Here is a 27,913-nt window from a genome sequence, read left to right as displayed (position 1 = left end):
TGATAGTTAATTCTTATTCTATTTTTATCCTTTTCCCCCTATTTTCTGTCCTTTCTTTATGAGTTTCATTTGCGGCACTCTGGAGATGGCGCTAATTTGAATGTTTTGCCATATCTCTGTCCTTCTCTCATTATTTTGTTTTCCTTGTCTAATTGCTCTGCATTTATGCGCTAAAGAGACGACTTCCATATTTGATTGAAATCTGAATTTGCTATTACTATTTCTGATTCTGATATTTGAATTACTACTTTGCCGCGTTTTTTATTCGTAATTTGTGTTGAATATTTTCAATAAATTATTATATTTTTCGTGAATTAATATTATTCGATATCCATCGATATGTGAAATAGTTACAAACATCCATTTCTAATAATATATAGAATCGCGGGTGTTTATTTTCGTTTAAATATCCGGTATGCAGAGTGTGCGGTAATTTCCTTTTCGTGTATAACGGAAGGAAAATTCGCGAATATGGCATTACGTTACGAAAAAGTTGTCTTATGTCGTGGTTTATCAGAAAAAAATGATTCGCAAGAAGCATACATAAAAACCTTGAAAACGGCAGGTTATTTGTGCGATTGTTTACCTACTTTGCGCTTTGAATTCGTAAATATTTCGGAATTGAGGACATGTTTTTTATCATCATCTTCATACTATGGTAATAACGTCAAATAAGTAAATTTAATTCTTTTTAAATTCAAATTATTTTCATCTTTCAAACAATATATTCACAGGACTTGTCCTGACAAGTCGTCGTGCTGCAGAGGCAATTGAACTTTCTGCAAAAGAAGATCCTGACATTCTACTTCCCTGGAAAACTTTGCCAGTATATTGTGTAGGACCAGCAACAGAATCTTTTGCTAAAAGTCACTTAGGTTCAGAAAATTGCTTTGGTAAAGAGGCTGGTAATGCCAAAGAATTAGCAGAATTGTTAGTGGCCTCGATTGCAAAAAAGTCAAAACCTTTACTTTATCCTTGTAGTGAAATTGGACGTGAGACAATAGAAAAGGCTCTTAATGAAAATGACATTAAAATTCATAAAATAGTTGTTTATAAAACTTTGGCTAGTAAAACTTTAGAACATGATTTATTAAAATTCATGGACAATGTGCCCAAGATCTTTATATTTTTTAGTCCATCTACAGTAGAATATATAGTAACATTATTGAAAAAAAAATCTTATGATCTAAACAATATAAAAGCAGTTGCTATTGGACCTGTGACTAGACAAGCATTACTTGATGCTGGTCTTAAAGTTTTTGCCACTGCAAATAAACCTGATCCTGTATCTTTATTGGATGCTATTAATGATGCTGATGAAAGTGAAGTTAATGAAAAGACTGAATGAAGAAATTATTTACTGTTGTACTATGTAAGTATATAATTGTTAATAATCTATTGGGACTATATTTAATTTGATAGTGTAAAAACTGTTAATTATTTCATTCCTAGCATATTCTACTCTAGTCCTATATTAAACATTAAAAATAATTTGGTCACAATGGATTAAAGTATATTTTGTTCATATCATTTTCCATAATTTATATATAATTTATTTCTATTGGATGTGTGTAGGATAAATTCAACCATTAATTGATGAACAAATTTTATTTTTGTTATAACAATAAATATATTTTATTTTATTAACATTTTAATGGAAAAAGATAATTACCATTTATTTACAATATAATATGATCTAACTCTTATACAACATTAACTATACAATAATACATAATATAAATCATATTGTTTACAATATTAAAAATTGATACAATCAGGAAAATTATTTCTTTCTATAATAATGCAGTTTTCGAATTCTATTTTTCGTGATATATTGAAATGTTATATTAGTTTGAAAATACAGTAAAAATTGGATAACTATTCGAAAATCTAAAATAGAATTAATTCTTAATTCAATATTGTTCGAAGCTCGGAATTATTCTTGGAATTTTACCGAAGAAAAGAACAATGAGTAAAAACAATAGAGAGTTAAGAATCAAAACACAATTTATCTTATAGAATGAATAATTTTTCGATCAGTATTAAATCAATGGATAGCGGGTATCTCCGTATATCGTCTCGTGCAGTTATCTAATTTTTATTTGTAATACGCTTATAAGTATTATATAGAGTAAAAGAACGAATAGTTTGCGAATTTGTGCGTGTCAGTCTTTACCATTAATCTCTATAGAATTTTCTATTGCTCCTCGCAAAAGTATGTGTGTGTATGTGTGTGTATGTGTATACATAAGTAGTTATTAGAAAATACTGTTCCTAGAAATATTTATAATACGCGGAACTATTATGTTTCTCATCAGATACAACATCCGATAATAGATTTTATTCTTCCTAATTTTAATATCTACTTCGATTAACTACGTTACCAAGAAGGCACGAAATATCTGCTCCCACAATTGTAGATTGATTAGCATAGTAAGGCTGAGGTGGATTTCCTCCATTATTGTATTTCATTTGAACTGCAGTTTCGTAATCAGGTGCTGGTCTATACGATGGAAGTAAGGCACGTAAATTATTAATGTCCGTCGATGATACAACGGGATAGGGTGATGTCGAAAGATCATTGTAACTCGTCCATCTTGTGTGACCTTCTGTGTTTCTGTTATCCAAATTTACCGATACCGCATGATCTCCTGAATCGTTTGTATCGCTGTCCTAAAATATGATACAAAACTTTTATTTGAATATGTTCTTGGCATAATATCGAGGATGAATGAAATAGTACTTACGAAATAACCATTAGTCGATCTCTCTATTGGCCGAGATTCTTGATGTTGCATATAAAATGTATGTTGTGCTATACACAAACGCCACACATATTTTGCATTACGTGATTCGGTAAATATGAATTGCTTTGGCTCTTCGCCTTCCGCTTGGCATTCTATTCTAAATGTCTTTTTGTGATTAATCACATTGCTTATATCTTTCCACCTATTATAAATTTTGATTATATTTCATATTTTAGTATGTTTGTAAAATATTTTATGATATATATACCTGTAAAACTGTGTTGTTTGTGTGTTAGGATATACAATCATAATTCCATTGATAGAAATTCCTAATATCACTTCATTGTTACCATTGTCCTATAAAAATTTATTTCTCAATATTCTTATGTCAAAAAATGCATGAATTAGTGTAAAATTAGTGTGAATACCTTAGTAGAGAATGTTTCATTTCCATATCCTTCTAACTGCATAACAATAGAAATGTATAGTTCTTCAGCTGCAGCTTGAGTAACACCCATTAGATTTTTGTATTGACATACAGCAGTATGTAAAAGAGAATCTTGACCTCCAGGATCTGCTTGAATAATATCCTGAGTAATGAAATAATGTTAGAAATAAATAGAAAAACTTTAATTATTCTTTTGTAGATTTCCTTAATTACTTTAGGAAATAATGTACATTGCTGCAAGCATTCCATAGTATGTCGTTCTGCATCATAGTTACCAAATTCTGCTTGCATCGAATAGCTTGTTAAAAGAGTTGCTTGTCTAGAATTGCATTGAATTCTACCTTCTAAAATATCACTTTTCAGTTGAAGATAATAATGATACCTAAAAATAATATTTACAATATAAATATTTATAATTAAAAGATATAAAAATCAAAGACATACCTTGTCATTTCATCTTGAATGAGTTGCACATCTGTGACATAATACATAACTCTCAAATATAAACTGAAATTTTTAGCTTCTTTTTCCAATTGTTTTTTTAATGGTTTATCCATGTCAACCCATCTTGGAGATGGAGAATCATGCCGTGAAATGTATCTTAGGCCAAAGAATTCAGGTTGTCCTAGACCTAAACGTTGAGTTACATTGTCTAAACATTCTTGACCAAGGCTATCAATACTCAATGTGCATTCTATGGAAGTGGTATCCAATAATTCTATACAGATTACATACTGATTTTTGGAAACCACGTTATATTGCCGACTTTTCTTCAAATGGAATTTAAACGGCATTTTAATAATACGTTTGACTGAAAAAAGATAACATAGACACAAAATTAAAGCAATTTGTTAAAATCAAATCTTTTATGTATTCGTCGAATTTTTAAAAAGTTTTTCTAAAGAATTATATGAGATCTATCAATTTAATAATGAAAAAACGATAAATAGAATGTAAAACAATACAGTAACGATGCACTTTTATTGAGACTACTAGAGAAAATCAAATATCTACAATCGAACACTAAAGTAGTTTACATTCCACAATACTTTTACTTTTAATTGAAATACGTGTACATACATGTATTGTATACATTCCACTCTGTTGAGCATGAGAAATGTATAATTTTTCACATTTAATAAATCGAAAGCATTTCTAACCTCGTTTTTCACGTCATTAATGCTAGTTACAAAACTGCGATCTACAGCTCATAAAGTAAGTGTCCTTGACATGAGAATGAATAAAATGGTAAATTTTTTGATTTAAGACAAGAGAATTAAAAATAATATTAAGAATTTAATAATAAATAATTCAATTGTATAAAATGTATAAAACAAACATATTAATAACGAATTATAAGAATAAGTTACTTTTATTGAAAGTATTCCCCAAATAATTTTTAACTGGACAAATCGTATTTAGATGATTAAATGAAAAATTTGATTAATATTATATTTTTTTGCTGAAAAATCAATAGGATTTATAGTCGAATTGTTGAAAGTTGTTTACATTATTGAGAAATAGAAGAAACTATTCACTAGAATTAAATATTACTAGATTCAGTTACTGAATAAATTCCCTACAAATCTCATTATGCAAGTTACTCAAATTCCTCGCACATAATATGTACACGATGACTAATGTTCTTATCGAAATTAATCGCACGCCTTTTATTGCAAATGTTTTTATCGCATTGGATCGAATAAAATTACTTATTTTGCGATAACGCGAACGTAACGCGTGCAAAATTTCATCTGCTAGAGTTTTTATGTTTTACATCATGAAAATTAAAGTTTCTAGAACAAGCAAACATAAAAATAATTGGGAAATTTCAAAATATTATTATATATTTAAAATAATAAATATATTTAACAACAATTAACAAATTAATATTGCAATATATAATGCAACATTTGTCTAAAATACAATTCAATATCTTCTTAAATATATTTTATAAATCACTTCTGTTCAACTAGATAGTTTTTTGTTTTCTTCAATTTTTATCTTTTTAAATAGAATAAAATTGTGTGGCTGTAGAAGATTGCATCTCTATTTGCCCCATTTTGAACTGTAATCGATGTAGCCATCGTAAAAGTGTCGCATTAGATTCTCGTCGAGACGAAGCAAAATGCTCAGACATTTTGTTAGGAGGAAAATCTCGACAATTTTGTAAACGAACTTGCAAATGTCCTGGTAACTAATTATAAGTAAATTTTTCATAAAAAATTTCTTGTGGAAAAAATTGTTAGGAAAAAAAAAACAAATCGTTTTAATAACTTATCTTACCTGAACATGATGCGAATATAGTATGGGACTCCAAAGAGGTAATAATTTACTTAACAGAATAGATCCACATTCTAGAAGAGCTTCGAGTAAACTTAAGAAATGCAAATTGACCATTTCGGCTAACTATAAAATCAAATTTTTATTTAAGAAAAAAAAAAATCATATTTTTTAACACTTGCATGATTTTTTCACTTACGACTTTCGAATATTCAACTAATTGTAATATACAAGGCGTTATCTTGCCCCAGAATTCCAATAAAATATTCATTGTAATATGGCCTTCGTTATTCGATGGATTCTTTGATAATTCTTCCAAATACATCGTCCATAGCTGAATATGAATAATAATGCTTACGAATTACGGATTCAAGTATTCGATTAATATATATACATACCTGACACAATATGAAAGCATGAAATAATGAGGACATGTGTAAAACTGATGCTTTAGATTGTTCCGGGAATCCGGAAAATATAACTTGCACATGATCCGCGACATGACAAGATACTTCTTGCGGTATTGGTTGTGCAGATGGGATCGACTGGCCATGGTTGTTATGCGTATTATTGCCAGCGTACATCGAAGTGTGCGTAAGGGAGCCCAACAGCAACCATGATAGTAATCTGATATGACCTATACAATCCACATATTCTCGAGCTCTGGAAATGACATTAATTTCAATATTTTTAAAAACTTTTAATTTTTTCTTCATTGAATGTCATCATCAACCATAATTACCCTTGTTGTATCATAGAGGGAGCGCTGTAGAGCCAAGGAAGATAGCGAGCTACAGCTCTGTTCTCTCTATTGTTGCCTCTAGTGATTTCTAAAGCTACAAATTGCGCGAGACCACATTTCAGGATACCACCTAAAGTATCCTCGTTCAGGCCAGCCTGCATTCCCTTGCTATAGCTCTGCATTATTAGAAAATTTACATTATTCGTCATAGATATGAATTATTAATGTTATTTAGTATCAGATATTTTATTACCTTCACTTTACTTAAAGTGTGAAAATCTGCCAAGAAATCAAGCACATCCGACAGTTGATTCTTCAGGGATTCGGAAGCGTTCGTATTGTAAATCGGTGATATGTCTGTTTGGATATTCTCCAACGCGATCGTATTAGGTAACGAGCCCCCGATATCCTAAATATACGACGCACAAGTTTATCTACGTCACGAATTTTTGAACGATGTATTTCCTTACCTGAAGCACGAAATGCAAGAGCAAGAGGAAATTGGAATCCGGTATCGTAGTCTTGAATTTAATCGCTTGAATCAGCTCGAATACGATGGTTCTTCCAAAAAAATGTTTGTCCCTGTCTTTGATGAAACCTCGATGACAAAGATAACACAGGTCTGTCAGATAATTGTATTTTATAGTGGAATTCTGGATGGCGTAACTTAACACCTTGGCAAAGGGATCCAGCATGCTCTATTAAACATTTATAATAAATTTAACAAAATTATAATTACAAATATCATAATTGATACAATAAATCTAGAAATTAGTGTAATTTAAAATAAAAAGAGAGATTCTTTAAATTTAAAAGTGAGAAAAGTGTCGTAAATCAGATTGGAACGATCTCTTAGTCATCGAGAATTCTCGGCCAGCTCACGAGGAATAAATTCTCCGTTTACATGGTCCCTGTAACGACTACGATCACTCCGCAACGATAATGATCGTGAACGACAGGTTATTTACGAGCGGCGAATAACTGACCTTCAATTGGATGCCCGGAACCTTCAATAAAGAAATCATGATCCTTAATAACGGAGTGGTATCCTCGATGGATGAGAGTATCAACACTAGTCTACGAAATAGGCCATCGAATTGCGCGAGAAGACCGCTCCAGGTTGTTGCACCTGGGCTCAAGCCCGTTTCAAGGGGCAAACAATCCAGATAACAGGCTATGTTGAATAGTATTATCGGGAGGCGTTCCATTGGCAGAGATTTTTTCGCATTTAGGGCCTGAAATTTAGAATTTATTAAGAAATATGTTTATATATGTTATAATGTTATAGTGATTTGAGTATTTAAATTCTGAAATTCAAAATTATTAAGATTATAATACTGAAAGATATACATTTATATATATAAATTATTCTTGATCTTGATTTAAAAAATTTTTCTTTTTGAAATTGCGATTGAAATTTAATTTTTTTGATATAAATTGTATTCATTATAATTTTTATAAAATATCTGCATTAAATTTGCATTAAAATACCTCGAGCAATAATTGCAGAGGTGCTATTGGATTCAATTCATTGAAGTCGACTAGAGCCTGAGTAACACTCTTAAAGAATTGCATTCTCGTATTTTCTGAAAGATAAATAGATCCTCCAAATGAATCGTACATTTCATAAAAGAATCATAATCTGTAAGAACCATTGTACCATTTAAATGAGTTTGGAACATTTGCAAGAAGACACCATTAGGCGCTAATTGATGAAGTACGCATCGGAGGAACTGATGAGCCACGCTGATTGCGCCACCAGGTAGATGCATGTTGGTCTCGCTTTGCCAAGGATACATCGCATTGAGAGCCACCCTGTGAACGAATATTATTATGATATTGTTGCAAAACAATTAAAAACAGGTGAAATAAAATTCGAGACTGACTTTGTGACGACACGTAAAATTTCTGGCAAAAGTGGAGCTGCCAAGGATGGTTCACGATGGATGAACGTACCCAGGTTGATAATACATAGACCAAGTTCCTCATCTGAATATTCCTCCTTTATCGTTCCACACTCTGAACATCTACAATAAATTGCAAGAAATTCAATTCAATTCGAAAATGAATACATTTATTAATATACATCGAATTGCTACCTCTCGTAAATACAATCGTCTCCAATGCGAAATAAACTTTGCTTCAAGTTGAAATCAGCGTGATAGGCCTGTTGCGAGGCAATATCGAAATTAGGCTGCAATTGAGGACCAGACCTATGAATCAATAAAGAATCATAATAGATCATGTTGTATTTTCAAAGAAATTAAATATGTGAGAAATAGAGTTGCTAGATGAATATGGTTTCACATTATCCTTCTAGTTTAATTCCTTAAATATGACATCACATTATCCTCACTATTATATGTATGTTATATAGACAAAAATACAATTTAATACATTAAAAAATAAAAACGCAGAAAATCATATTTATCCACAATGCAATAACAGTTAAAAGAATTTGATCAACTTAGTTTTGAAATTATTAACAGTTTTGGCACAAGTTTGATCGCCTGCTTTTCTCTAACATAATAATGATAATAGGAATAATGTTACGTATTCTTCTCTTATAGAAATTGGCTCGAAATGAACTATTTTTAATGTTAGGAGGGATAATGTACCGTGCTCGTCCAGCAATTCTGATGAGGTATTCCAGTGAAATTTACCAGGATTCTGCACGCCTGGTTAACGGACCATCGTGGCCAGTGATACTATCCTTTCGCTTGTCTCGTTGAATACGAACGTGATCCTTTGCTCTGCCTCTTCGATCGGGATCGAATGCTCGAACAGGATAATCCGAGGACTCTATCGCTGGAGGCGGCGATTCCAGAGCTACCTGCTTGATCAATCTCCTTGGACTCGTCGATCTGCTCGATTGTATCTCGTTCGATGTTGGAACTAGAGACGCTGACTGAGAAATCGAACTCTGTTATTTTGTTCTTAAGACGATAAGGAAAGATCTACAAATTACCATGTTCTCAGATGTTGTGCTATCTTGTTTTATCGGTGCTTGTCCATCAGTTTTTCCGCTATTTCCGTTATTGTATTTGTTGGAATCTGACAGATTTAAGAAGATATCGTTGTTAAAGAAAAAATTTTTGTTAGTTTTTTTTATCGGATGAGAATAATATTACCTTCAATCTCTCGGACACCAAGTACCTGACGAACATGCTCGACGAGACCGGTGAAGTCTCTGTGAGGACCAACTGGTAACAATCGTTCAGGCAATGGAAACTCCAGCTGCGAAATACTTCGAGGACTCGTTATATCGCTAGATATGCACGTTTCACTATCTTGATCGAACGAAGAACCTGGAAATTAATATAATTAATACAAAGATTTTATTAATTTTGATTAAGAATACTCACTGACTGTCAACACGTCCATCTTGGACAATGGTGATTCAGGCGATCCGTAAGTGTCTTCGCAACGCAGAATTCTCTGAGCTGGTCTTGGACCTACAGAATTATCGATAAATTGATAAAAAGTATCTATTGTTTTTTCAAAATACAAATATTTACCAGTCGGACGAATAGTGGTGCCAATTGGCAAAAGTCTCTCAACAGTCGGTGCAGTTAGAGGATGAGGAGGCTCGTTCCAGCTCGGATGTTGTCCATTATCCGTGCTCGTGATCTGAGACGAAATCGAGCTCACCGCTGGAGAACTCGATTGGTCGCTGCTCGTCACCGTAACCACTTGACCTGGTGACACAGGCGAGGCTATGGTCACTGTCTGCTCTATGCGCTTCTGACGACCCAATTGCTTAGAATTCGGTGAATCTGAATTACTGGAGCCTGTTGGAGGCATCTTTTCTTTCGAAAAATCATATCTGTAATTATATTTATCTGTGTTAAAAATTATTACATCATACGTGTGATATAATGAAGAATTCTGATTACTTTTGAACTTGGGCAGGTAAAGTAGTCGCAAGGGCAGTGGATAATCCAAAAGGTTTCGAGGAGGCAATGTCTCCATTAAAAGCTATTTGTACAGTGACGTTCCTTTCTTGAGCAGCTTTCTCTGTCGCTGGTTTCTCTGGGATCGCTTTATCCAGAATCCCTTTCTCCGCCCTTTCCGTCACTTTCTCGATTCTTGAAGTGTATCTTTGTAGATCTGCTTGACCAGTTAACAAAGTACTCGTCACCATCATCTTTACTCCTTCGTGCACACTCCACTTCTTTTGAGGTCCAATCTTCGTACTCTGTCCCAAGAAAATAATAAAAAATTAATTTTGTAAATCATAAGATATTTTACGATACAATATCGTTCGTACAACGTTGTGAACGAGATATTTCGCGATGGATTGCTCGTGGAACTAAGAATATAAGAATAAATATAAGAGTGAAACTCTCGAGAATTATTATCAAAAGTTATTTTTGTTAATAGATTGTTACTTTGGACGCAGTATTTTCTAGAAAAAAATAACTCTTGATAGCGGGAACTTTTCGAGAGCTTTACTGTTAAAATGCAAATATATTCGAGAGTTGTTTTTAAAAGATTGCAAGAGGAAAATATGTTAAAAATGATTATCCAAAAATACTCTTCTTTCTCAACACAATATTTATTACAAAAAATAAAAGAGTTTCATTCTCAAATTCATTTTAAAACTTCATTATAAAACTTAAATAAAAAAACTAAACAAAACTCTTATCTATAGTTACATTCAATTATTTAATTTAGAAATAAATTAAACTTCTTTCTTTTTTCCAATCAATTTTTCAATTACCTGATGAGATTCTTCCTCGCTTCCAAGAAACCAAGTAGGTCTGCTGATTCCTTCCGACTTCTTGATAACATTCTGATTGTTCCAATCCGTTTTCGTCAAAATATCGGTCGTGATTCTAGACCCGTGTAGCGAAATGCTTCTCGTGACAGCGATCGGTGTTTCCTCCAGCTCGCCGAGCGATCCACCACTGCTGCCATGCAAGGTGCTGTCAGATTTTGGGCTCTCGGGTATTGCAGCCAGCTCGGACTCCGTATCATCCGCATTGATCGAGTAGCTTTGCAGAGCATTCACAATAGCGGAAATTGTAACAAGCAGCTACTGGTGTAAGCACAGGCACAGGTGTGTCATGATGTAACTCTCTCACTGGGTCCTGGATTGTATATTCTCAAGGCATTCTAGGTAAATACTAGATCCTAGAATTTACTACTTTCGCTATCTGGTTAAAGAAAAAAAGTTTTCGCGATTCTGGTAAGTTTGATTTTGCAATTTTATGATTGCTATTTCGTTTCATGCCTAAGAAAACGAGGAAATAGTAAAAGTATCGATATAAAAGTATATATATATGTCTTCGTTCCTCTAAGCCTTGAGTTATGGTTGTGAAAATTTGAGATGGTAAGTCTACTAGTGAAATAAAGTTTCTAGTAACTTTAAAGAACGTAATTATTCCAAAGATATGAAAAAGATATGAAGATAGAAGGGTCAATATAGAGTGCAAAACGCGTCAATGTGAAACATTCCAAGCTGAAATAGCCTAATGCTCTACCTTCCCAGGAAATCTATGTTATCGACTAGGATGCAGTGTTTCTAGGAACAATGTATAGATCAAATAACCTGGAATGTTTGTTCATGTAACGACAAGTAGGTGTGCTTTCTTCCCAATGAGTTTCCATCTGACTATGCGTTGGTCCTGGACTTCTTTGGTGCACCGATACTATAGGAGTTCTCATTGGAGGACTCTCGGCGTTCATATCTCCCATTGTCATCAGCTCGTGATCCACACCTAGAGACGGTTGCGATACGTCTGAAATTTAATTGTTGTAACGTGATATCTATCTTAACATTTTTATATTTTAAAATAATATATTAAAAGTTAACACCAATGTACCACGTGATCTGGATGGAGCGCTCATTACCACGGTAGCTGGAATTCTTTTGCATTGATGGTGCTGCGTATCTAAAGTGTTCAGTACGATTTTGATCAACACTTGCAATTGATTACACCATGGTTGCTGACCGTATTGACACTATAACGCATATAAAAAAAGTTAATTAATTTTCTTGAATTAAGAAAAAAGGATGAAAAAATATTTGAAAGGTATCTACTTCACCTTATACAGTATAACGAGGAGAGACATTAACCAAGAGCGTCTATTATGCGGTTCGAGATACCATAAGCTATACGTGGGTGTTTGATGATCGGATGGAGGCACACCTTGCGGAGGACAAGGACAATGTTGAAGTATGGCTAGAACTGGAGGCGTCATCATCCATCCCATTACATGATTCTGGTCCAGAAGTTGAGGAAGATTGGCGATAAAGACGTTGAATACAGGTGAAACTCTAAAGAGAATTATTTTGATTTTAGATTGTCCATTCTGTTAATAATTGATGATTTATTATTAATATTTAATACCTTAATCGTTGCGGAGAAGTATGAAAAATGCGTTCAGTTTGGTTGTAGCCTAGTAGAAGATACAAATGACGTAGAACGATTCCTTGCGTTTTTGATAGAGGTTTCTCATCCGTTGGATAAGCCTGGATAATATTGTTTTTTTATGAAGAAAGAGTGAATAAAAATTAGAATTAAAAAATAATTTATTTACCTGATCCTGTCTGGAGAGAAATTGCATCAAAAGAAAAACCAATAAGTGCATGGTCTCTTTGTCAGCTTCCTCCAAGTCTACAATTTTGTGAGTGTATCCTGGTAACGCGCTAGTTTCATCCACCATGTTTAACGAATGAACATGACCATCTGTAACGTTGAGTTGATAATAAATATTGTTTTTAAGTTAATCGGATAAAAATTGAATGATCAAGTTTAAAAAAAATTCTTACCACCCTTGTTTGCGTGTTAATATTATCATAGAATTTTTTATTATCTACAATCATGCATAAAAATAATTATGTTAAACTCTACACCGTTTACGAATTTTTCAAATTCAAAATCTACTATTACCAGGAAACTGTCTACAAACATTCAACTAGAACAAAGGATTTATCTCCACGATCTAAAGGAAAGGGTACCAATCTTTTCAATCTACAAACAAAATATCGGAAAAACTACACAAATTTCTACAAAAAAAAAAAGAAAGTAAATTTTCGAGGAAACTTTATACGAAAATCTGATCGATCCTACAACAAACAATGCTCAAAACAACGGGAGGAAGAAAATTTATTCTAAAAGTTTTCTCAATATTGTTCAAACTTCCATCACCCTCAAACCAATCATATAAATAGCTCCACAGCGCAATGCCTAAGCGAAATCAAAGCCAAATCGAATTTTTTTTTTTTTCCAGTGTAATCGAATTTTTCACCACAATGCAAAGAAATTTTATCGGTGATATTAACCCCGTTAACCTTTTGGGTCACAGCGCAAAAAGAAAACTAAGCGAAGTGGTCGGTCAACAAGGAGGTTAATGAACCATCAAACTTACCACACAGGTTTCCACATCGAACATCGCGTTTCGCGTTTCGCGTGTACACAGATGGGTAAATAGGTGGATATATGTTTGTATGTATATATGTGTATATGTGTATATATATATATAAGTAGAAACATAGAATAACACAGAGGATAAACGGCCACGTCTAAGGCTAGCATCAGCAACGCTACTCTACCTGGTATACTGTTATTAGGTGGGGTGGACCCCAGCAACTGACCCAGTCCGAATCTGGAGCTCTTGCGCTTCAGGATAGGCGCCGAGTATTGCCGGCTGTACACCTTCTCCTTTTCTGCGCGGTTCGACACGGTTGGAACACAATTGAGAAACGCGTGTAAACAGCGAGTGGTTTAGACGATGTACGATCGACTAGATTTTCTGCGAACCGAAGCTAAGTCGGCAGCGCGAGATTCGCATCGCGGTCGTGGATTTTGTCGATTCTTTCAAAGAGTAAGGGATTCGTTCTTGCTAGCGAAATTAATCGAGCAGAAGAAATTTTTGTTGGATAGATACATGATCTATATTGACTTATTTCTTAGCAATGAAATTCCTTGCAACGAAATTAAGAAACCTCTTAGCTGTAATAGTAATAAAGGGCATGGCAAGTTGCTTGTTAATAGGCGTCCAATATTTGTACGTTCAAAATTTGACATATATCTATTATCAGACCGAAAAATTGTTCTTTTCATCATTCTAGATGCATGGTTTGATTTCTAATAATTACCCAATCTTTATTTTATTATTACTTGTAATTTCACTTCACTGTTTGACCCAAATTAAATAATAAATAATTCCTAGGCTTCTATTTGATTCTAATATTATTCTCTGATGAGTCTACAGTCTAATCTGATTAGTAAGGGCATTCGGATACCTACGTATTCATATCTTCAAGTCTGACTTATCTTTTAAGCTCTCGTGATTCAACGTTGACACTCGTGATCAACGATATAGGAATTTCTGACTATAAAAAGTAAACTATGGAATGAATCACGATATATCCACGAATTTTCCACGAATCGCGTAATTTACCTTGTTTAGTATCTTGGCGAGGAATCATCGACGCTGGCGCCGACATGGTGCGTTTGTAGGGCCATTTCGTGCCGAAACTCGCGCTCAACGTCTTTATGGAGTTAGTTCCGCTTCCTTCCGACTGAGACAACGCCTCCTGCGCTCTGTGCAACTTCTTCATGAAGATTTCGCTGTTCAAATCCGTATTTCTGAGATCTACGGGTCGATAAATAAATATCATGAAAATTATTAATTAACAGACTGCAGATATTTATGCATTCCCTGTATGAAAACCTATGGAAGGTACACGTAACATTTTCGAAGATGCAAAATACTCAAAATATGCGTTATTTAAAATAAATTTTTATACAAGCTCCATTTCTTTTTAGTTCATAAAAATTTTATTTTTAGCGAATAAAAATCTGCAGTCTACTCGTCATAATTTTAAAACTGACCGCGTAGATAGGGTATATCTCCAGATCTTTCCAAATTGATTTGCGCCTCGAGGAAGAGCGCGTCGAAACGATTGAGGAAAAATTCCCAAGTCAAAATATGTCTATCACTGAGACTGTTGTGCAACTGGTACAATGATTGGAGAACCATCGGCCGGTCGACTATCACTGAATCGAATTGGGTCTCCAAGCAGAGGATCAGGGACTAGAAGAATTTGAATTATATTCGTAAATCATTTGAACGAATACAAAGAATCTTAAGTATATAAATCTTACTCTCATAGCTGTATCGTGGATGGTGCCAAGGTACAAGGTGGCTCTCTGAGCAACGTACACATTTATGTCGTCCATACTTGCGATTAGATAGCAGAATGCATTTGCTAGGGCAGCTTGGAGGCTGATGACGTTCCTCAGAGGAGTAGAATCCATGAATCTTGCGATCAGTGTAACTCTTTCGACTGTCGCAAGTTGTCGATCAAGTTGTTTTAGAGATTAATCGTCTTAGATTGTTGAGTTCTTTTTCATACCTGCCACGAAACGAATACGCCAATCAGAATTGTGGAACTCTTCCTGTATCAGTCGCCAGAAGGTATCTATTCCACAAGGCAAAGTCACGCAATGGAGCAACAATGGCACTGTGACGTGGGCTATGTGAGAATGCTCGCCGTTTAGAAGTTCCCATAGACTGTAGAGGTAAAGAAGAAACAATTTTGAATTCTTCTGAAAAATTTACTTATAATTGTCAAAATAAAAGTATACGTTCGTCATCGAGAATTATAAAAGAATACCTGAAATTTCTATTCACCTGCAAGATGTGTAAAATATTGTCAGTAGAGGATGTATTCTCACGAGAAGTGAGAGAGATAATTAAATTCTTACTTTTTTATCAATAAATTTTCTTGACACCATATGAAGAATCCTTGATGATCCTTCACCGCCATGTTGAAAGCATCGCCGTAAAGGCACATCACGTTTAAACATTGGAGCATGTAGTAGAGTATGTCGGGTTTGTCGATCGTCATGATCTCCTGTCAGAATCGAAGATTAAATAAATTTAATCTCTTTTAAAATTTCAAAACCAACTATTCTAAATCTGTTCCCAACCTTCAAAAGTTTATGAATATACTGCAATTGTTCGGGAAGATCCTCGATATTGAATCGAAACTTTCCAACAGAGGTGTGCCAGAAATCATCCGTCTCGTTTTCCGGACTCAGATTTAATGGCTCGTCATTCTCTCCTATTATTCTTGGTTTGGCCACGCTCACGGTCGCTGTCGCTGCGAAAAAGAAATTTCCATTCGTCACGAGCAATCTAATGACGATCCATAGAGGCAGATGTCATTAACGTTCGAAAAGTAGGTAGAAGGACGAAATATTTGAATTGGAATTCGTTTCTTTGTTTCGTAGGCCGAAGTAGAATAGATCCGTATTCGATCAGGCAGGTCTCGCGATCCGACTCGGTCGGTAAATTCGAGATCGATTGTAATAACGGATCCATTCCGATTTCGAAAATCTTTTTTTTTTCTTTTTCTTTTTCGAGTTATCGAGTTAAGAAACGTGGAATTTCGTTCGAACTTCATTCTTACCTACGTCAGTCTCGGAAAGGGTGACGGCACGTGCAAAAGCGGACATAACCTTCTCGGTGGGCATGATAGCCGCGAGGTCCAGCTGCTCCGAAACTGTCTCTACTGTGGCTGTCATGATCTGTTCGAAGAACTGATATAAACGATCAAAATAGCTACCTCCGGCCACATAGATTAGCCTACCGTGTTAAATGGTTCACAAAACGCCATTTTTCGCAGTGGAAGAAGAAAGACAGAGAGAGGCGCGCACACACACAGTATTTTTTTTTTTTTTTTCATACAGACGAACAGCATGCTGCGTTTTTTTGTTGTTGCGGAAAGTGTTTCGCACACAGAGGGGATAGAAAGAAAGACTGCTGTGTCTCTTAAAGGCAGGTGTGATGACGAGTTGGTGTATAGATTGGAACAATATCAAATTTGTCAGCGATAATAACGATAATAGATTTTTTTTTTTTTCTTTTCGATGGGGTGTACCTGAGGCATGTGGGCAAGAACGCCACCGACCGAATGCATTTCCGGTACAGGCATACTGATCACCACGTCGGATTTCGAGTCTCCTTTCCTCGACGCCTCTGGACTCTTCCTCCCGTGTTCTTCCGCCGACTCGTCCACGATTTTCTGCGCGATTTCGAGAAGGATTTTTTTTTCCTTTTTTTCACTTGAGATGATTTTTAAAAGATGGAAGAATTCAAATTATAAAAATTATTTCTAAGACTCGAGGATAAGTTTATTGAAAATTGGAGGATGGTCTCGATCGATTCGATTGAGACAAACATTTTAATTTAGAAGAGGGACGATGAAACGAGAAAGTATGAAGGGAGAAACTTTGTGACTCACGTCAGGCGGATAAGCGGGATTTTCCGGTGCCATGTAGGTGACAAGCTGGAGGCACAACTGATGCCAGATCACGCTCGACTCGCAATAGGTGCACTCGCTGTTCGTGGCGCACACGTGACAGTTGTTCCAATTGGAGGCGAGAATCGACTTCATCAGACGACACGCGTCCTTGCATACCCACGTACTGATCCCTGTGTGCTTGTCCACGTTCTGCAACTCCATCTTTAATAATTCCCCATTTCTCGATACACTTCTCGCACATCCCTCCAATACATCACGTAGAAATATCTTAAAAATTTTCACCTGTTTCAACAATATATCGAGCATGAGAATGCAACAAGACAGATTTAGTTCGGCATTCGTGGTGAATTCCATGTGTCTCGGTGTTGGGACCACGTCGTCGGACAATGGCGTCGATTTCCCCGATTCGTTTTCGACCACAGAACCTGCAAATGAATTAAAAAAAAGGAATAGATGTGTTAATCCTCGATATCGACTAAAAAGCAAGGTTTGAGAAAGTTACATATGGCGTTTCCCTCGTCATCCTCCTTCTTGGTGCCTTTACTCGGCTTCTGCTCAGACTCCGTGGAGTTCATGGCGCCCATGACGGCCACCCCATCGCTGAACATGGAGAACAGTTGACAGAGGGGGATGCTGATCTCGAGCATAGTCAAGGTTTGCAGCCAATTCAGAGCTTGCTCTTGAACCTTGGCGCAAGTGTTGACAAATCGTTTCGCCACGAAATTGTACATTTTCTTAGCGTCGAAGCCGAGAGGACTCATGTCTCTGTCCAATATTTTGCTGGAAAAAATAACAAGCAATTAAATTATCTTTGGGAGGAAGTTTTGATGCTTTCAAAATTCAAAAAGAACACAAGAATAAGATTAATAGAAACGAAAGGATTGGAAACAAAAGAAATGTTTTCGCTCACCATAAAATCATTTTTAACTCGTGAAGCTCGTACTCGGGCACGTCGTTCACCATCGCCTCCATCCAGTGTGGCATCACGTAGTCCCAAACGTCTGGAGTGATCACCTCGTAAGGAACCAAGCAGAACAGACGATTCAATCCGTCCTTCAGATGCGACGTCCTCGAGGCAAGCGTCTCCCTTGAATAATCACGAATATTAACAAGATCATTATTCGTCGTTGTTAAATTAAATGAAAAAGTACCAGTGCCCTCCTACACGGACGTAGTCCGCTGGATGGGGAAGAAGGCAGGAGATGAAGACCTCGTAGTGAGTTTTCATCACCTCTGACAGCCATCCGCACACGTATTCGGTTTTCAGTTTCTCCAACGCGCTCTCCGCTTGTCCTATATATAAAAAAACGATGGATCAGTAAGATTCCTTGATTGACGTTTCAATGAATAATAATCGTGGATATTCACTGCTCTTTCGAATCATGATCTCAATCGTATTTTTAATTTCGTTTGAACGGACTTTTAGTTCCGTTTTCGTGTCTTCTTTTGAACGGGAAGAAAGAAAGAAAGCGGAAATCTGGACGACACAGCGGAGACGAGGGAGCGAATACGAAGCGTTACTGTATTATTATAGGCAGTGTTATATCGACGGTGTAATATTGTCTAAAATATCTCGATTGGAATTTTTTACGAGACGATCGACGAGTTTCCAATTGTATTCGTCACTCGTAAAGAAAACGAAACGTCTATATATCTAGTCGAAGTCGATGCATAAGAATATTAAGCGTTAAGAATATTCTTCCATCGCGGGGCAAGAAGGAATTATTCTTAGAATATTCTTGGATCCTATGCATCGATTATTCGAGAGGCTCGATCAGCCGCGACGCAGACGCACTCTTTGTCGAATCATTTCCCATCGAGATCAAGCTCTCGAGGAAGCTTCGATTGTTTTCTGTGTGTGTGTTTGTGTGTGGCATGCACACGTATATGCAACTTGCAAACGCATAGGCGTCAACCTAGCAGATTAGATAAATTCTTCTAAATTTGCGTCGAAACAAAGTAAAAAGTGAACTCTACGCACGCGAGAAGGAAAATACTGATCGGATAAAATTTATCAATGCAAGTACAAGATGAGAGAAACAAAGATTTGGAACAATATGATTAGGGGGGATGATCGAAGGGAAAAGAAGCAAGGGAGGAGATGTAAGCTCGAGGCAAACTGCAAAGCTGACGCCTCTACGACAACGAGTTGGACGAAGGGAACATCGAATACGACGAATTTACAAGAGAATTTAAATAGACACCAAAATGGGAGAAAATTTTTTTTTTTCGAAGAAACAACAGAGGAGAGACAACACAGAAAGCTATTCGTTTGGAACTATTCGTGTTTAACATTTATTGTGATTAAGCTCTTACTTAGTGGTAACATTGAACGTGTAAGTAAGTATGCTCTTTACCCAACTCTCATCCCGTTATCTCCGTTTCGTTCTTTTCCGATCGACCCACTTTGTCTTTTTCATTTTGTTACACTTGTCAAAAAAGGTACACTTTTTGCCCGAGTGCGTGTGTGTGTATGATGGTACAATCGTGTTGGAATTGGAAGACAAAGCGGGAAGAAAAAGAACGAAAACCAGTGAAAAAGTTGGCGGTCCGAATGTGCCTACGATCGCGGCCAAAGACTACCCACTATCGATCTAGCGATGGGCTCGAGGCGCTTCGAATCTCGTCGAGCATTCCTTTCGTCGCCTCGAATTGTAGATCGAGTCGTTCGAATCGTGGCTTTCCAGAGTTAAAAAACAAATAAATAATTTTCAGAGAAGGAAGAAGAGGGATGGAGAGGGGAAGAAATTTGGAAAAAATTCGAGGCTTCGAATCTCGTTGAGCATTCCTTTCGTCGAATTGTAGATCGAATCGTTCGAATCGTGGCTTTCGAGAGTTAAAAAACAAATAAATAATTTTCAGAGAAGGAAGAAGAGGGGATAGGGAGGAAATTTGGAAAAAATTCGAAAAATTAAAAAACAAATAAATAATTTTCAGAGAAGGAAGAAGAGGAATGGAGAGGGGAAGAAATTTGGAAAAACATTCGAGACGACAATCGGCATTCGACACGATCCGAGTTCTTCGGTCGCCCATCCCGTGTTTTTTCTCATCTACGTTCTACGTATTCATTATTAAGTGTATAAAATATGCGAAGTGTTAAATTACCAACAGAAAAGATAAGGTGCATAAGGCTTTTTTTAGTACCATCGAAAGAGTAGGCAGTAACATGAAACCAATGAAATAGCATTGACAATAAACGGCCGAGAATTTCGATCGACGTTTCCTGGTTCGGGGTGCAAAGCCCGACCAACAGCCAGACACCGTATCTCCCTAGCAGCTGCCTCTCCTCGAGGGTCGCCGAATCGAATTGGCCGCCGCTGCCCCCGGAACCACCGCCGCTGCTCCCGCTCCCTGGGAATCCTGCGCTGTCCTTATTAGTACTTATTTCCGAGATGTCTCGGTTACTATCCATACTTAGCGGTTCAGCTTCCTTAAGCAGGCTGCAAAGTAGAGAGGAGAGGTGGTCAATGGGACGGTGGACGCGATCCGTGGCAACGCCTGGTTGTGGTCGGCTTAAAATAATGCCAATCTCGCCTCTGGAGGAGTACTTTTGGAAAATGCTTCAACGAAGGAAGATCGACGTTGTCCGTTTCCGATCGCTTGGAATCGGTAGACGCTTGTTACTTTCGATAAGGTTTAACTCGAAAGATCGACTTTTTTAGAAATCGGCTAGAAATTTGTCCTAACGTTTCCCCTAACGATTTCAAGCGATTATATATATATATATGTATGTATGTATGAGAAGAAAGAAAAGTATCGAACGTCGAAGAATCGTGGCTTCCACGTTCGATTATTGAATCGAGTTGAATTCTTTCACGATCCTTGTTTACGTTTGTTTATTTCGTGTAGAAAGAGTTTTATATTGGATGAAATTGTTACACGCGTTAGCGTATTGAAATTACGATCGTGGAAAAGTTCAGTGTTTTACAAATAATGCGACAATGTCGATCTAATGATTCGATTCATGCCACGTCGAAAATATTACCAGAATCCCGAATTAATCTGCGTCGACCACAACGTTTCAACTTTTCAGTTGAATCAGACGCGACTTCGGATCGTGTCCATCATAAAATAATATATTCCATTTACATATAGTGTAACGAGAAATCAGACTTTTTTTTTTCGAGACAAAATCTTGAAAGAATTTATCGAGTGACAACGAACTACTACCGGGATTCATGCCAGTTCCAATGTATCGAAACGACATGCAGTATCAGTGTGTCAATTGAGTTTCAACGAATTCACAAACAAAATATAAAAAAAAAAAAGAAAAAAGAAACTGAGAAGATAAAAATCGATTCTTCGATCGCAAGAGATTGATTCTATTAGAGAAATAAAAATTTTGGAAGGAAGAAGGGAAAGAAGAAGAAGAAGAAGAAGAAGGAGAAGAAGATAAACGAGAAAAGAATCCATAGTGTCCCGTTAAAATAGTGTCTCTGTACGTGCAGCATACCAGTGTGTCTCGGTTAATGGGTATCTATTCAAGCCTGCACCAGTGGGCCCGTTTTTATTTGTGGAACGGTACCAGCCGCTGGTGTGTCGTATCCGGGACGTGATACGGCGTGGTGTCCTCGCATTTCAACTTTTAAGGTGCACTTTTCCTATGCTCTCTACTGTGAGGCTGAATGCTTCAAAGAGTCACGTGTCTTTCGCTTGTGGACAAATCGGAGAAAAACTTGCCTCCACGCTAGCCGCCGTCCGGCTTCCAACGTCTCTCTATAGTGGCTATCGGGCCGACCTCTGTGCTCCATTTTGCGAACTAAACTAACTTCCTGATCGACCAGGAAGAAGTTTATTTACTTTTTCGAATATTTCGATACTTTTTCCGATTTAAAGTTGAAAGTTTTCTTTTTCTTTTTATGTTACGATTAAATTTTTGGAAATTGACGGATTCCATCGAGAGGCGTCGAGAAAGCTGGAAGGCCTAGCGTTGGTGGATGGTGGATCGAGATGCCTAGTAATTTTCTCAATAATCGGAGTCGATTATCCGATGGTATTCACATCTCTGAAACTTTTTTCAAGATTTTCAAAATTTTGGAATCGACATCTCGTCCGTTTCTGTGGAATATTCAAAAAAACAATAATATGGAGCATCGGTTAACCACGTTCAATGGAAATCCCAATAATTATTCGGATAATCGTAATTAGGTTAATAAAGCATCATCAAATTTTCGATTGAACGTGGCCAAAGCGTAATGTCTTACCAAGCGGGATGGACCAGCACGAACAAACACGCAAAGCAACAAATGATCCTGCGATCATTTTTTTTTTTTTTTTAATTAGTACGCGTCATCGTGTTGAACATTGTAGATTGGACATCGTGGACAATAGTGATTGCAGAAAGCATCGCTCGACCGATGTCGTACGTCGTACGCTGGGTAAAAGAGTTGCACTACGTCTCATTGACTATATATATATATATCTTAAATTGGCAATGATAGAACTCGTGTTCGATGTTTCTTTCTCGTCGAAACACATTTTACGTCAACGTGCGTAGCATGTATCGCGTCTTTGAGAGAAAATAAAAAAAAAAAAAAAAAGAAACGACAGAATTTATCGGAGAAAAATATCGACGATACGATAGAGACAAGAGACTCTGGCATCCCTCTAATTAAATTTATTGAGAATCTAATTTTCCAATTATAATTAATAGTACACAAAAGTGTAATTTATTCGTAACTCAATAGAACGAATCACCAGAGATAATTAATTACGAATTAACGTCAATTTTCAAATATTTACGAGTATGTGTATAGTGACGCATCGTATAATCTTTTTCAAATAACGAAACGCTCGAAGAGTGGTGTCGTGAGAGAACGAGTCTCCTCTCTCTCTCTCTCTCTCTCTACCAAGTCTGAACTCGTGCAAGTCACACAACGAGTTGCGGCCCCTCCCTCCCTCCCTCTCGCCCCAGTTCCCCTATCTTTAAGCGGATACAGGATTTCTGAGCGGGTAAATGCGCGCGATTCGGAATTTAGACGTCTCACCTGACGATCGCCTGGACCATGTAAGTCTGCGTCTGGGAGTCCAGTTTCGAGATGTGCGGGAGCGCGGTGTGATACACGTGGTCCTCCCCTCGCCCCTTGTCGTGACGATTGTTGTGACACTTGTGGCAGTAGCGGATCGGATGATTCCCGTTGTAACTCGCGCACTCGGTCGAGAAACAGACGCTGATCGCCGATTTGTCCGTCGCTTTGCAATTCTAATGTTTCAAAGGGTCAGCTTGACAATTAACCCCTTCAACTCCAGCAACACGGAACTTTTATATTTTAATATAATTTACGTAGCTTAAGAAAGTTTTTTAAGGTAGTTCGATCTAATTTGAGATAAAAAAATCTAAGCATAGTGTATTATTCCGCTTTATAAAAAGAGCTTCTAAGTATTTGTTGGCCAAACGATATTTTAAGAAAATCAAACACGAATAAATTGGCGAAGGGTTAGAGAAAAAAAATTTCTCTTTTCCGATTCCAGTCGAGATTAAAAGGTCGAAATGAAATTTTGGAGATACTCGACTCACCTTGTTCTCGCATATCATTGACACTTGTTGCATGGGGTGCAAAATATCGTAGAACATTTGATTGGGATGAGATCTGTGAATCTCGTTGGCGCACTCGATGCAAAGGTACATGGGCGGCGGTGTCTCGGAGGCGAAGGTGATGGATATGCGATGATCGTAGCACACTTTGCCCGCCTCTGCGCTGCCCGCGTTCGGACAGGAGTCCCTTTGACACACGAACGGCGCCAAGTCATCTGCGGATTCGGGTCGAGTTAAAGCGGGACTCGAGGGAATTCGATTCGAAATTGTCGAAGAATGACGCACTCGCGAATTTGACCAGGACGGCCCTGCGGTCGAAGAGGTTGGGGTTGAACGAAGGCCAGTAGTAGAAGAGCAATTTGGCAGCCGAGGCTCTCGCGGGCGCTGTGCCGTAGGCGACCACGCATAGAATGTCCTTGACGACGCCCGGCTTCAATGCCATCAGGCATTCCAATAATTGACAATGGTGCGCTGAGGAATCGTTTAAGAGCGTTTAAAAGATTTATCGTTTTTTAAACATTGCGAATTTTTCTATTGAAAAATTGGCAAACCTGGATTAGTAGAATACTGAAAGATCATCATGATGACGGCTGCTATCGACTGACTGGCCGCGTTTTCCGTTCCATCTTCAGTTTTCCTTGCTTTACAGTTTAAAGAAACGATGTTAAAAGAAATCCTCTGTCGATTCTTAATTCTAAAATTCAGATTAGATGTCTCGCAAGGTTAGAAAGAAAGAAAGAAGAACGCACTGATGGTGAATGGAAGAATGTAGAAACAGAGATAATTGACGATGTCCTGGTGAAGTTCGAGGGGAAGCACGGAGATCGAGCTGGCCGTCAAATAGGCAACGTTGTCGATTAAATCGTGGTCGAGAAATGGTAGGAGGCACGCGATGCACTGTAGCAATGCCTGGCCAAACGCTGGAAAGGAAAGGACCCTTGATCGCGAGCCAACATTGAACATTGATCAAAAATGTAACATCTTAAGGAAGAGAACCTTGGAGGCCTGCGTGAATGGAGGAGACGACGTCGATCAGCTGGGTGAGGGCGTTGTACAACTGTTTGTAGTCCAGGTTGGGGTAAAGGGCCATCCGTTCCGCGTCGTACTTTTGCGATTTCACCATTTCGAGGGGTGCCTCCCGCACTTCTTTCAACAGAGCTGAAAGGAAAAAAGTGTCACGAGAATAAAGTAATAGGAATTAACGTGAACATGTATACGTATCGAAATTCTTACACAACAACATTTGAGAAAAGAATTTCAACGTGTTCGCCATGTCGAGACCGGAGGGTACAGGTTGACTGCCATGAAGAAGTCTCTGATAATAGTCGTGAAGGCTAGTCAGCTTCAACGAAACTGAAAGAAAAGAATAACAGAACACGAACGAGTATATATATATATATTTTTAGATACTTACATGCTGCGAATCTAGTCCCCATTCTGATTATTATAATTCTTTTTTTTTCCTTATTTAATTTCACTCGTTGAAATATCAAAACACCGGTACAGATGATGATAAACAAAGTAACGTGAATTGCACATCGTATTAGGATCAACTTTTCGAGTATTTCTATTTGTATGCTTGGATTTTTTCTTCGTTTAATCGTTGCTCAGTTTTAAATGGACGAATCCTCTCTGTGATATGTGTTTTGTAACTGCAGAATCAGCACAAGTCCATTTCGATAGTGTTGTCCGATGAGGAGAGCGAGAGCGCAAGTCGTATCGACCTGTTTGGGAAAGCGGCGCCATCTCGTATTTTCATCCCTCCAACACAGAATACCCGGGAAAATACGATCAGAATTTTCTTGAATTCGACGTTATTTAAGTCAGTTTTCCTTTGCTCCTTTTATAAGTAAGTTCAATATGTTTATTATTGATTGTGTTCAAATTTTTATAACTTTGTAATCGTCACATTTGCGAACGACATTTAAAAAAAAAAATTCAGTTCGAAAGATATTTATATTGCTAATACTCATCCAAAGATTTGTCCACGTAATTTTCATAATTTCCTCGTTTCTTCTCCACTTTCATTCATTCCTCGTCATTTCAAATTAAAAATAAAAATTTCCTTTTAACAAAAAATCTCAATTCGAAAAGAATTATATTGCTAATACTCATCCAAAGATTTGTCAACATTTAACATAATTTTCGTAATTTCTTCACGAGAAAAGAAATCTCAGTTCGAGATGAATTATTTGGCAAAATTTTCCAAAGTTATTATTAAAAATTTGCTCGTTTTGGGTAATTGTTCATTCTAAGAAATAAAATTGCATCCTCGATCGAATCGAGTCGAGGTATTGGCGAGTTCCCTCCGGCTAACACGAGATCGGATATTTCATCCAATGTCCATTAAACGGCAGTTATATGATCGTGGAATGGCGGACAGGCTGAAGACGCGTTACGTAAGAAGCTTCCTCCACGATCACGTAACTCTGATCGCATGAGGTTTGACAATTATTCCGTAATATCATTATCCCCATGATCCAATGAGCCGCAATTACCGAGCTCTTTAAGAGATTACCATGCGCCGAGATATTTACGATGGCGCTGCATTAGTTTAAACGAGGATCTACGCTCTCGTTCCTTATCATTATACGTATACGCCGCGTTTCGAAACGATGTCGATAAGATAATATCAAAACACGCGGTATACTTAAGAAATTTTTATATTCAACCCGAGTGGATCTTGTTATTCTCTATATTATTCTGTTTGAACGTACGTATTGCCGGGCAAATATTTGAAGCTAATTTTCTCGAAAACAAAAAACTCGAAACACCGTGGAAAAGTTTTACGTTGTGCTTCTTAAACAGATATTTCCTTTTACTACGTATATTATTTCCTCTTTTATGATAAGGTAAATAAGTTACGAGCCTTCCTCTTTATATATGCGCGCACTTGCATCAGAATTGTTACGATCGGTGTTTTCATACGAGGTAATTTAATTTCAATTAAAATTTCGAATCGAATTATCCTTCAAAATTTAACGTCGTCCATCTTTCCGATTCTCTCGATTCGATTTAAAATAAATCCAAACAAAAATTCTCAACGTTATCGATTACAATAAAATATTCGTTTCTTAATTCTAAAAATAAATTATCTCTCAAAATCTTCTCGTAACATCATAAAATGTTCGTCTCTCCCTAATAATTCTTAATTATTCCAAAAATCCCTTCCCTCGACAATTCATGCATAAATTTCCCAAAACCTCTCGACCATCCGTTACAAAATTCCTTTCCCCTCCAAATTGATCCCCGACTTTGGAATTTCGAATTCCAAAATTCTGGTCATTGTTAATTCGCAACAGCTGAGAAAGCTTTCCAAGAATTTTTCGTGTTTCGTGTCAGAGCACCGCGAGCCACGATTTAACTGTGTCACTGGGGGGTCGATTCCAGGCCGACTTATGACGTACGGCCACCGATCGATAATCATCTAAATACGATGCACACCTGGGACCTGGTGAAGTCACTCCCCGGAATACTTTGCACTTTGCGCGCGGATGTGGCCTTTCGATCACCGTCGACGCCCGTTTATCGAAACACATCGCGCGCCGACAACCGGAACCCGTTGTTTAAATATACCTAGCGTGCATTACGACCGATCGATCCGCCAGGACCTGCCTTCGATCGCATCGATTGTGTCGTTATGATGGAACACGACCGATCGTTTATCGTGACGTCGTACTACCCTCTCGTGTTTACTACCGCGCGCGTTTGTGTATGCATACTTTTATGGATCACCATTCTGAAATTGGAAAATTTTGCCAAGGATGCTGATGAAATTTTGAGCAATTGAAATTTTGATTTGGACGTTTATCTTCGATGTGTATTTTTGTAAATGATCATTTGGCAAGTTTGAGAATTTTGTGAAATTTTGAGT

General features: G+C 37.0%; 3 protein-coding genes across 21 annotated transcripts; 1 reads left to right on the top strand and 2 right to left on the bottom strand.

The window, feature by feature from the left end:
* Window positions 1-134: 134 nt before the first annotated feature.
* Window positions 135-12,956, top strand: LOC107994429 (uncharacterized). Of its 3 annotated transcripts, none has more exons than XM_017051348.3 (3): window positions 150-658; window positions 735-1,372; window positions 1,453-1,514. In XM_017051348.3, the coding sequence occupies exons 1-2, from the start codon at window positions 472-474 to the stop codon at window positions 1,346-1,348; spliced, it is 801 nt and encodes a 266-aa protein (XP_016906837.1). In that variant the 5' UTR covers window positions 150-471; the 3' UTR covers window positions 1,349-1,372; window positions 1,453-1,514. The 3 variants fall into 3 exon arrangements, with proteins under 3 accessions (XP_016906836.1, XP_016906837.1, XP_061931107.1); XM_062075123.1 differs by lacking the exon at window positions 1,453-1,514 and adding an exon at window positions 8,791-12,956 and having other exon boundaries at window positions 155-658; XM_017051347.3 differs by having other exon boundaries at window positions 135-658; window positions 735-1,514.
* On the bottom strand, window positions 1,606-4,735 carry LOC107994464 (tyrosine-protein phosphatase non-receptor type 14). Of its 4 annotated transcripts, none has more exons than XM_028665037.2 (8): window positions 4,566-4,729; window positions 4,356-4,419; window positions 3,640-4,006; window positions 3,409-3,577; window positions 3,176-3,337; window positions 3,016-3,104; window positions 2,748-2,949; window positions 1,606-2,673 (listed from the first exon to the last, which is right to left on the bottom strand). In XM_028665037.2, the coding sequence occupies exons 3-8, from the start codon at window positions 3,987-3,989 to the stop codon at window positions 2,356-2,358; spliced, it is 1,290 nt and encodes a 429-aa protein (XP_028520838.1). In that variant the 5' UTR covers window positions 3,990-4,006; window positions 4,356-4,419; window positions 4,566-4,729; the 3' UTR covers window positions 1,606-2,355. The 4 variants fall into 4 exon arrangements, with proteins under 4 accessions (XP_028520838.1, XP_016906833.1, XP_016906894.1 ...); XM_017051344.3 differs by having other exon boundaries at window positions 4,276-4,419; window positions 4,566-4,725; XM_017051405.3 differs by having other exon boundaries at window positions 4,276-4,735.
* Window positions 5,043-27,913, bottom strand: LOC107994427 (protein unc-79 homolog). 14 transcript variants are annotated; one of them, XM_062075108.1, is made up of 48 exons: window positions 25,454-27,911; window positions 25,273-25,392; window positions 25,036-25,197; window positions 24,789-24,959; window positions 24,591-24,680; window positions 24,325-24,510; window positions 24,022-24,254; window positions 23,492-23,706; window positions 20,919-20,944; window positions 20,610-20,864; window positions 18,656-18,797; window positions 18,415-18,591; window positions 18,007-18,284; window positions 17,787-17,929; window positions 17,484-17,705; window positions 17,121-17,264; window positions 16,650-16,779; window positions 16,168-16,340; window positions 15,943-16,091; window positions 15,591-15,748; window positions 15,340-15,521; window positions 15,067-15,268; window positions 14,633-14,827; window positions 13,782-13,895; window positions 12,767-12,915; window positions 12,577-12,698; window positions 12,272-12,503; window positions 12,049-12,187; window positions 11,775-11,964; window positions 10,944-11,217; window positions 10,117-10,418; window positions 9,739-10,046; window positions 9,586-9,675; window positions 9,352-9,528; window positions 9,189-9,274; window positions 8,884-9,128; window positions 8,320-8,433; window positions 8,107-8,247; window positions 7,881-8,035; window positions 7,712-7,806; window positions 7,207-7,455; window positions 6,691-6,918; window positions 6,474-6,629; window positions 6,221-6,396; window positions 5,877-6,141; window positions 5,678-5,812; window positions 5,482-5,604; window positions 5,043-5,392 (listed from the first exon to the last, which is right to left on the bottom strand). In XM_062075108.1, the coding sequence occupies exons 1-48, from the start codon at window positions 25,473-25,475 to the stop codon at window positions 5,204-5,206; spliced, it is 8,229 nt and encodes a 2,742-aa protein (XP_061931092.1). In that variant the 5' UTR covers window positions 25,476-27,911; the 3' UTR covers window positions 5,043-5,203. The 14 variants fall into 14 exon arrangements, with proteins under 14 accessions (XP_061931092.1, XP_061931096.1, XP_061931089.1 ...); XM_062075112.1 differs by having other exon boundaries at window positions 20,649-20,864; XM_062075105.1 differs by having other exon boundaries at window positions 17,484-17,693; window positions 20,610-20,944; window positions 25,454-27,913.

The sequence above is a fragment of the Apis cerana genome, linkage group LG5 (genome assembly GCF_029169275.1).
Source record: "Apis cerana isolate GH-2021 linkage group LG5, AcerK_1.0, whole genome shotgun sequence".
Classification (NCBI taxonomy): Eukaryota; Metazoa; Arthropoda; class Insecta; order Hymenoptera; family Apidae; genus Apis; species Apis cerana.
This window is presented reverse-complemented; position numbering and strand designations above follow the sequence as displayed.

Bases quoted from the DNA above. Each gene is read 5' to 3' on its own strand.
- LOC107994427 (XM_062075104.1), bottom strand. From the start codon at position 25,475: ATGGGGACTAGATTCGCAGCAT. The intron at 8,434-8,883 runs GTAAATTTCACT...ATTGATTCATAG, and splicing joins ACCAGGCGTGCAGAATCCTG to GTCTGGTCCTCAATTGCAGC. The intron at 8,036-8,106 runs GTCAGTCTCGAA...ATTCGTTCACAG, and splicing joins ATTTTACGTGTCGTCACAAA to GGTGGCTCTCAATGCGATGT.
- LOC107994464 (XM_017051405.3), bottom strand. From the start codon at position 3,989: ATGCCGTTTAAATTCCATTTGAAGAAAAGTCGGCAATATAACGTGGTT. The intron at 3,105-3,175 runs GTATTCACACTA...AAATTTTTATAG, and splicing joins ATGAAACATTCTCTACTAAG to GACAATGGTAACAATGAAGT. The intron at 2,950-3,015 runs GTATATATATCA...AATTTATAATAG, and splicing joins CAAACAACACAGTTTTACAG to GTGGAAAGATATAAGCAATG.
- LOC107994429 (XM_062075123.1), top strand. From the start codon at position 472: ATGGCATTACGTTACGAAAAAGTTGTCTTATGTCGTGGTTTATCAGAA. The intron at 659-734 runs GTAATAACGTCA...ATATATTCACAG, and splicing joins ATCATCATCTTCATACTATG to GACTTGTCCTGACAAGTCGT.